At 41.4% G+C, this 9,804-nt stretch overlaps 1 protein-coding gene across 2 annotated transcripts in view; it reads right to left on the bottom strand.

Annotated features, from left to right (window-relative positions):
- Window positions 1–474: 474 nt before the first annotated feature.
- Window positions 475–9,804, bottom strand: part of LOC112976037 (phosphatidylinositol 3-kinase regulatory subunit gamma) — a 32,861-nt gene continuing 23,531 nt past the window's right edge. For both annotated transcript variants that reach the window (XM_026086864.1, XM_026086865.1), the window contains exons 9-10: window positions 9,364–9,534; window positions 475–7,878 (exon numbers count right to left, since the gene is read on the bottom strand). In XM_026086864.1, coding sequence (XP_025942649.1) covers window positions 7,677–7,878; window positions 9,364–9,534 — 373 coding nt within the window. In that variant the 3' untranslated portion in view covers window positions 475–7,676. The remainder of the gene's footprint in view (window positions 7,879–9,363; window positions 9,535–9,804) is intronic.

The following is a 9,804-nucleotide window of genomic DNA, read 5'->3' as shown; positions in this document are numbered from 1 at the left end:
GAGGCCTGCAAGAACATACCTGATGGCTCCCCGTTCTCTAAAACCACCATAAAATGAACTAAAGAAGGGATCTGTTGGAGAGGGCGCCGGTGCCATGTCTGCACATTCCTCTCTGATCTCAGCAGGGGAAAAGGTTTCAGGTTGTGGTGGTCCCTCGCTGCCRTGCGGAGCAGCGGGAAGCTGCTCGGGGAATGCAGACTCGTTCCCCAGCTCTCGCCTGCCTTGACAGCGGCCTCCGGGGAGGCTCGGTCGAACCTCGGGCGCGCTCGGGACAAATGTTTTGTACCCGGCGTTGTGCAACAGTGCGTGGGTTACCTGGAAACTCAATTACTTGCGGAGCGCTAATGCTGCTTCAGCACCAGCCGGGAAAGAATTAGGTCTCTGGATTTTTTTAATGTCTCTTTTAAAGATGATTCTCCTTGCCCCGGCTGGGAAGACGCACACACACAGCTAACACCACGACATTCCAACTAYGCTGCATTTCTGAATTTATTAGAAACAGCTGTCAGTACATCCTTCTAAAACATTACATGTCAATGTGCTTTATTGCAATTTTTTATTGCATTTTTGATCTAGAGCAAGTAGGCCCAGGATGCTTAGTGTCTGGGATTTAAAAGCCCAACCATCTATTAAAAGAAAGTACAGCAAAATTGTAACACATCTGGTGACAAGTACAGTGTTGCATTACTGATCTAGAAACTACAGTATGACTTGTCTGAAAACACTAACATACAATTGGTTTCCTTATGAAGCAGTTTGTTTCTTTTTAAAAGTTAAACTACATGAATTCCTTTTTTTTTTTCTTTTTGACTACACCATAAACGACAGAAGAACAGGTTTTACACAAATAACAAACAAGAGTACCAAAGTTACATGCTGGAATTCATACGGGAAAAAAAACCTCACTAGCTTCTTGAGAAGCAGGTTCTTAACAGATGCAGTTTCCCTTAAAGAAAAYAGAATTCAAATAAAAAAAGAAACATTAATGCAAAGGTTGTACAAAGGAGCGTGCTGTTATTTCAGCCCTCGGTACAAGATCAAACACCCACTCATGCTTTACATTGAACCACACCTTATATAAAGARTCCATTCACAAAGTGATACATACCAACACCACCCATTGCACATCAGCTCTAGACAGGAGGGTTTTTAGGCCTATTTAAACGTGCAAATGTTAACTGCATCTCGAAGGAACACAAGAGGGTTTCTTCTTTTAAACCTTTGCTTTTGAACAAATTTTAATGCTTTGTCCCAGAGTAAATAACTATAAAACCCAAATTCAATCAGTTAAAAAAAAAAACACAAAGAAATCCATAGTCCAGAATTTCAAAAGCACATATTCAAGATGATCACAATAAACTCCTTTTCATTTGACAAAAACGAACCCAACTTTGCCTAAATGCATGTTAGAATGTGCTAACAGTGAATTTCATTTTATTTTCAAGGGGCAGTGCCACTTACAGCTAATGCATATAAATGTGTATGTGAATATATTTTACATATATCTATATACATACAGTACATATACACACGCACGCGCACGCACACGCACACACACAGATATGATGCAGACCATTACAATCCTGTGGTGCAATAAACAGCCAGATATACAAAATTAACAGGTTTAGTCAAACGTATCTTCGCCCGATGCAGAAGTCGCTCACGAAAACAAAACGGAACCAAACGCCAACCAGCCGAGCAAAGGAAGAAACCCCTCCTCYCCCTGCGCTCGAGTGCGGACCCCGGGGTGCTCTCACGGCTGGCCTAAGCACTGCACAACTCCACTGACGTTAAGAGACTTATGCCGGGGGGGGAAATTCCCCCTTGGACATTAGAGTCTTTGGACACAAGCCTTTTTCCAGATGATCCCAAGCCCATTCTACAACCGCTCCAAAGCTTGGCGAGTGCGCGGGTAAAACACGGCTGAACTCAGAGGAGGATATCCGCTCTCCGGTTTGCAAAAGCCAATCTTGCAGCAGCAATAGGAACCGAAGGCTGGGGCAGGGGGTGTCAAATTGAAGCCGCTTTGTCTAACAGTGGTTGTCAGTGAAGCGTTTTTTATCCCTATGGATAAGAGGACCTGCTTTCACTTGTTCTGCCTCTAAAGCTCATTTTTTGTAAAGGCAAATTTTTGAACAAATGGTGAGTCTAGTCATAAGCCACCGTCTCACCATCTATGCCAATAGCAATAAAATACAAATTCTGCAATAATTGTATGGAGCCAGCCCCAAAGACCAGCACTTCAAGCAGTGTCATCATCTTAACGGTTAACAAGCACGTTGCTAATCCGCACAATCTGCCTTTGTGAGCAAACAGGAAGGAGGTCAAGATTTTAAAAGAGATTTTTCCTTTCCTATTTGGTGGAAGGTATTTCCGCCCACAGAATGCAAGATTCACAAAAACGTTGGACAAATTTCATCCAACGCCATCAAAACATACTCCTCACTCAGTAATAACTAGTCGAGTTGCTTTACAAACAGGCCTGCATTGATTTGGGCTAGTAACTTGGTTCCCTTCTCCCGGCTGCACAGTCAGTGCCAAAGGAAACGAGGGAATCAGCAATGCAAGTTTCCTTCCAATACAAAAAAGAGGAGCGAGTCCTCAAGGACTTCTATTGGTTTCCTGACTGTTTCTCATATATCTACTTGCACACACATTTACGAAAAATACAACCAATTATTCCAAAGTTTTCAACGTGAACATTGTGAATGGGTCTGTTCTGGCATCTCCTCTTTCTTTTACGGTTAAAGACAGAGGTCCTGCTTCAGTGGTCTGTCTGCTGCTTGATCAAGCTACAACCAGAGAGTTTCTTTAGGATGCCAACCTCCCCCTATTTGTTAAAGCATTTTCAAGATTGCTTTGAACGGCAAATCTGAGTAAGCGTACCGCCCTCCCCCCCCCACCGCATCTTTGCTCTTCAGGAATATATTTTGACTTTGCTGCTCCCAAAGCAAATGTTTGTAAATTAACAGAAGGAAGCTACAYGTAAGAGTCTGATTTTAAACATGATCTAAACAAGACATACCCCAACTCATCATAGTGCTTTGCAAAAACTGCATGTTGAACCTGTCTCTTACCCCTCCCAATCCACAAACAGTACCTGTTTTATGTCTGCACAATGCAGCAAACATACAAGACTCACTAACATTTCAGATTTTTATTCCCTGTTAGTGTAACAAAAATAAAAAATAAACAGACATTCAAAAACAGAAGAGAGATTGTTCAAGTACCAAATAAGGGGCTTTTCCAAACTTAAGTCGTGACACCTCTTTAGCAATTCTGCTGTTTTATACAGCCACAGCATTCAGTTACGGACATGCTGCCACTCAGGTTTGCCGAGTGCACATGATTTAGGGCAACCAAGACCCTCCTTCCTCCCCTCTCCTCCCCAAAACAGCACTAAGTGTCAACATTCATTTCCACAGTCCCCATTACAGTTGCCTGGCTTTATGAAAGCCAAGATTTGATTTTTGCCCTTCTATGACTTGAATTCAGATATGATTACATACAAGCTCTTTTCCTAGAGATGGCTTTCAGTTGGGGAACTCTTGCTTACACTAGTGTCAGCGAGAAAAGAATCAGGCCCATCACAATAAACGGAAAATTTCTTGACTATCTGCCACATCAAGAGAAATGAGTGTGGAAAGAGTGTTTAATATTTGGCATAGGACAGAGGGCTGTACAGGATGTGAACTCTAGATTCCAGCTACAAAAGGTGCAGATCAGCTACCCAACCCACYGCTTGTGGGAATTAAAAAACAAATGAGGAAACAAGAACCAAATCTGGAGCATTTGGGGGGTAAAAGATGCACCATCATGCATTACTGTTTCACATTTTATTGTGTAGTAGCCCAAATATCTGTCAAGACATCCCTCTGAGTTTCTAGGTCAGTTCTTTCCATTCGAAGATCACTTGCAATCAAGAAAGAAACTAGTGGGAAAAGATTTGTAACTTATTAACTTCAAAAACATGGCACTCTTGGCTGACGTAATGGGGCCAATGGCAACTGTGGAAGTAGACCTGAATTCCCATCCATACGAATACAAAATACTGAATCACCCCTGATCCCTGCAAATATACTTCAAAACAGATTAGAAGAAACTGTGCATATTAGAGTTTCAACATTACCCCCCCCCCCCAGTTAACACTGTGCAAAAGTTATTCATTTAACTCTACATACATATTTAATACAACACGGGTCAATGAAATCAGTACTCCTCTAGCTGCAGTCCGATAGAAAACGGCTGCTCCGACAGTGAGACTATTTCCCCCTCTTTCCTCCCTACTTTTTGACTCTTGAAACCAAAACTTTCTCACATCTTACTGCTTTAAAAGAACTTGAGTTCCTTTGTTTTGCCTTTATGTTCACATTTCCTGTATTTGTTTTAGTCTTAACAGCTGGTTTTTGTACAGGTTTTGTTTCCTGTACCTCATAGGCCCATTTCTGATTTCTCAGTCATGCAAGTTAGGAAAGACTACTGGAAGCAATGGTGGATCTCACAGGTCTAAAGCTACTGAGCAAGCAGAATTAGGCCAAACAAAATGAATGCAGCAGGACCAAGCCCTTGCCCAGTGTATTACACCTGCTACATATGTCAGTTGGTTTTATACCCATTTTCACTTGCCATATGAGTGCAAAACTGATGCAAAAAGAATGTGTGCAATGGCATGCGAGAGTAAAAAATGGGTAATRATCTTAGCAGCTGTGACTTTAGGTGCCTAAACCAAATGCAAAGAGATATAGTGGCAAAACAGACACTCGGAAAGATCACTGAGGATAAAGGAGCCAAATACAAATACCATAGGCTTAATCTGCCTATAGTCCTGATCTGAAGGTTTGGGAGGGTGGGGGGCTTCAAGATGGCTTTTGGCTCTGAGCAAATCATTCACAGCAAATGCATCACCTGTGATTAGTGAAGAGATCTGAAAGAAAGAGGGACCAGATTCTGAATTCAGTCACGCCACTATAAAGCCAAGATACCTTCAGAGAYGCCAATGGAATTATACTGTATTTACATTGGCATAAACGGGGCTGGAGTCTGGACCAAGACCTCACAAGATCAGTGAGATCCCGCTACAAGGAAACTTCAGACAGTCCCACTTTTATACAGCTGCTGTCAGTACTCTGAGGGTGTGCCAGGATTCATGAGCCTGAAAGTAGACCCTTGCTTGTTTAAAACAAAAATCAAGCCTGAGCCCTATCTAAAAACATGGTAGATGTAAAACACTTCAGCTAGTTCATTCCTTTCACAAAAACGAGAATCAGAAATACATGCCCCATCATTTTCAAATGTTAACATTGTAAGAGCAGAGGCCTGAGAGACTGCAGAAGCACAGAAAACAGCCAGACACTCCTCTCGCACAGATTTTTCCACAGGAATTAGGCACCTGGCTATTATTTGTGCCTTTGAATTGATTTCCCTCATTAGGCGTTTGGACTGAATCCAGTGCTAAGGGAACATTAGATGCACAAGAGGTGTGAGAATGACAGCTTTACAGTTTCGAGATTAGAACTGCAAATTATCCAAGAGGTAGGGCAAGTTTTAAAAAGAAAAATTTCCATGTCCATGTACAGCTGGGGAGTCCACTCCAGAACAAGGCTAAGAGCAAAGGCTAAGCCTGAGTTTTCCTTTTCTTGGGGAAGCGGGAGGGAAGAGGGGACACACTAGGAGATGATGTGGGTCACTTTGACAGAACAGCTTGCATTAACTTTCTTCTCCTCTACTGCCCGRCTAAGTTTCATAGTCTTTCCTTTAATGAGAAAAGTGGCATCTACAGAACCCTTCGCCTATAAGTCACACTCTACCTGACTACAAAGCACCTGGGTTGTACCAGGGTCATTAGTGCAAAATGAAATATCTCACAGGCAGACCAGGCAACTACGATACCCTTCCTGCAGCTGTTGTCAGTGCTCCAGGCTTGTCACTTCCCTGCTTGCAAATTCATGACATTCAGCTAAATAATACTTACAGTGCCTCTGATGATTTTACACTTTCAACATCAACAAGCCTGGCAATTTGAACAGGAAATCAGCAATAGGGTCAGAAACGGGTCCAGAAGTTCCCAATGCAAAGTCTCACATTTGCATGACTGYTGGCTTCCTGTCCTGTACAATGGGCGCATTTCAAGGGAACTGCTTCCAATAATAGGAACAAAAGCAACTTTCAAGGTTGCACACTGAACAATTACTTTGCCAGTTATGCTTTGATGCCAAGTGGTTCAGTTTGCCAAACTTAGCTCTTTTTCATTTTAGAACCCTAAGGAATGGAAATAAGCTGCTTTGTATACTTGTGGCGTGTACTTTCTTCTTTCCAAGGAGGGGATTTATTGGATGATTGCTATACTTGACAAAGCCCAGGACTACCTACTCCAGTATCTGACAGCAGCCCTTGCCAAGGGAAGGTACCAGACACCCAATAACTGAGGCGTACAGCTCTCTTCCCTTCCTGTGTTTTGCATAATATACAAAATAACAAGGGAGTTTAGATTATACCAGTGTAAAATCTTGCTTGGCTACAGTGATGTGAAAGCTCAGAATCTAGCTTGCAAAGAACAAATCAGAGATTCAATTCGCATGCTCACTTTTAACTACTCCTCATGAAATAATTTGGTACAGTAAGCCATCCAGAAGCATTAGATTGCACCTCTTTTACATYAAAACCAAGTGTTACAAGAGTCAGTCATTGTTCAGCAAGAGAACTGCAACATGCGAGTGCAAGTTTCGTTCTAGTTTACATTCTGAAGCACGGYATCTTTAAAAATTGAAAACAGAATCCCAGGCTGAGGAATGGGAAGAGGAGGGATGAAGAAAGAGAGGAGAGTGAGCAATTATATCCGGTCAGACAAACTAGTGTTGTGAAGCCACACAATGTTTTAGCTTTTCATTTGTTTCAAGTTTTGGTGTAGAAAGTACGTGCRGATGCTAACGCAACCTTTCCCATAAGTGCTCAATCTAGCAACAAACAAAGTTTTGGTGGGATCAATTTGGTTATAAATGTTTCCTTTAAGTGAAGACCTGTAGTGCCATTGAAACCAAAACTTTGTTACTGTTGGCAAAAAAATAAAGCAACTTTTCTTTACAAGCATTTTTCCATTTAAATAAAAACCTGAAGCTTTCCCATAATTCCTTTGGTCTTCTCTCACCAAATTTCACGCTACCTTAAGACAAGCCCTCTTTTGGAAGTTCGGCTGAAACGCAGTGAAACTGCTAAAATTAACAGAGAAGAATTGCTGTGGTAKAGTTTCCCCCCTAGTTTCTTGGGTTTTAAGACTGAAAGACATTACTGACGCCTCAAACAGAGGCTTCAAATCGTCTCTACAAGAACAAGAGAAAACAAAATCCAATTAGAAGTTCCACTGAAGGTGCCTGGCAAAAAATTATCTCCATAAAATGATGTTTTGCTTCCAGTATTTTTGTATGCATTGTGTTGAGTTTATTCCCCTCATAAGGAAACAAAAGTATCAGTGTAAAAGCACAGCTGAGCTTTTAAGGTAGCACCAGGACACCTACACCCAAGTTGTCGTCTTGTTGCTGCTAGGCCTCTTTTTGATTCACATTCACAGAATCACTTCTTGTGCAAAACAAGCAGTCTAAGGAGAAAGAATGCCCTCCAAGTTCTAATAAAAATTGTAGAAAAGAATCCAAGATAGMCAACACTTTCCTCCTCCCCAAGATTTATCTGCAAAGAGAGGGGGGCATCTGTGCGTAGACAGGGTAGGCAAGCCTGACATTTAGGGAATCATTGTGTTGGACAAGGGATGTCTGCTGGTAATGAAGAACCAAATCCTTAAGTGTGCTGTACAGGTTATACGGTTCTGCAAACCCATAACCTCTTGGAGTGCTGTAGATCACACAGTGTTTCACTTCTCCATCAGCTCTGCAAGGAAAGAAAACAAGAGTTTAACATCAAAGAACAAACCCAAAGCGACAGTCTATTAACAATTAACTAACATAGCAACCCTGCCAGCCACTGAATTACATAATGGAGTACCCAGCAGATGCAAGCGGAGGAGATTAATATAGTCTGTGAAGAAACAGTGCTTCAGGGCATGTGATTAAATACTCTTACATAATAATCCATAAGAGGCCTCTTCTATCCCAGCAGTACAATTCCCTACTGCATTGTTCTCCAAATGTTTCTTGGAGAAAGAGTCAAGAGCTTAACCAAGAAGATAAGCACCTGAAGTCAGCAACAACTTTGTGCTCAACTTATTYGGAAAGCTTTCAACTAAGCAAACAAGCCAAAACCCACAAGTTCTTAGGACCTACAGAGTATTTCATGAAATACAGCACTAACTTTCAATGTGCATTTTCTAATGTTAAGCATGGCATGTGTTCAAGTTGGTTCATTATCTGAAGTCATAGTGATTGAGTCCCTAACTTRGCAAAGCATTTACTGGAACACATTATTTCCAAAGCTGCTAGAATACCTTATCTGCCAAAAAGATCGAGTATTATGTAATCCCTGTACTGGAGCCTTTTACAGTCCAAGTCACATGTAGGAACAGGTTACATTATGCCATGCCTTTGCTATCTTGTAGCATGATACCAACCAAGTGGACGTATCTGATGAACCTGTCACTTCAGTGACTGTGACAAACAGTATCCTGAACATAACAGATACTACAACCTTCAGTTACCCTGAGGTGATATACCTTCACATATTTATTTCCCTGACTTGCTTTCAGATGTAATTAACCTCATGTGAAATAAATCAGTGAAAGTCAATTTTGCACTCCAAAATAGGCTTGAAGGATTTTTAGATAATAGAACCAGAGTATTTCTGCCCTTCATTATACTAGCATAAAATCAAGTGAAACACTAAAAATCAATGCAAGGCTGGTGCAATTCAAAGCATCAGGTAAGGGCATGGCTCTGAGTCTGTGTGAATGCCCTAAAAACTACTCCTCACAAATAATATCTCCTCTGAAGCTTTATCCTCCATTATCTTAAACACACAACAGGAGGAATCTGGAGTTTGGCACATCTTCTGTTCTCATTTCTAGAMGTTACAGCATTACAAGCACAGTTCTCCTTCCCACGTGTTCCTCGGCAGATAAAAATATGGGAGAAATTTGGCCTTAAATTGCTTATGACTGTAAAGCTTCAAGTTGGGATACTTCAGATCGCTAGTACTTTTGTACTAGTGATTGTGGCGACTGAAAAGACTGTTAGAACTAGTTACTGCACTTTCAAAGCAGATTTTTGCAACAAAGCTATTGCCATTTTAGACTTCCTGCAAACATGCAACAGGTTTCAACRGGTAGGCCTAGGCTAGGCCTGGCTTTTGTTCTCCAGAATAAAGAAATGCAGTAGAGATTTGTGAATTGAAAAGTCAGGAAAAAAAGGAAACTAGACTTACACCACAGAACAAGCATAACATCCTTTCTTGCTACTTTCTCGAATTAAAAATGCTCCATCAGGTTTTCCACAGAGCAAGTCTTCTGCTTGGATACGGTTGAGGTCCCCAACAAACCAAGTTTTCTCATCATGATGTGGCAGGTTTTCATCTTCTTCATTCACAAAGTATGTGCTGCAAGAGGAGACCAAGTTGTTAACTCAGCTTCTGTTTAGTAAAGGAGTTAATAAGCTGAGTGATTTATTTTTGCAGAAATCATTCAAAGTAATACAAAAAACCCCCTCAAACTTGGATGTCAGGCTCCTACTGGTCATTTGGTATCAACTCATAGCCTTTAATCCTAGAGGTTTCAATGTGGAACTTAGTTTTCTTGACTTAGCTGTAATCCTAAATGTTTCAGCAGAGTTGCTGCCCTACGTGACATAAGCGCCCCTAGAGAATTCC

This window comes from Apteryx rowi, unplaced genomic scaffold (genome assembly GCF_003343035.1).
Source record: "Apteryx rowi isolate R43461 unplaced genomic scaffold, aptRow1 scaffold_7, whole genome shotgun sequence".
NCBI lineage: Eukaryota > Metazoa > Chordata > Aves > Apterygiformes > Apterygidae > Apteryx > Apteryx rowi.
This window is presented reverse-complemented; position numbering and strand designations above follow the sequence as displayed.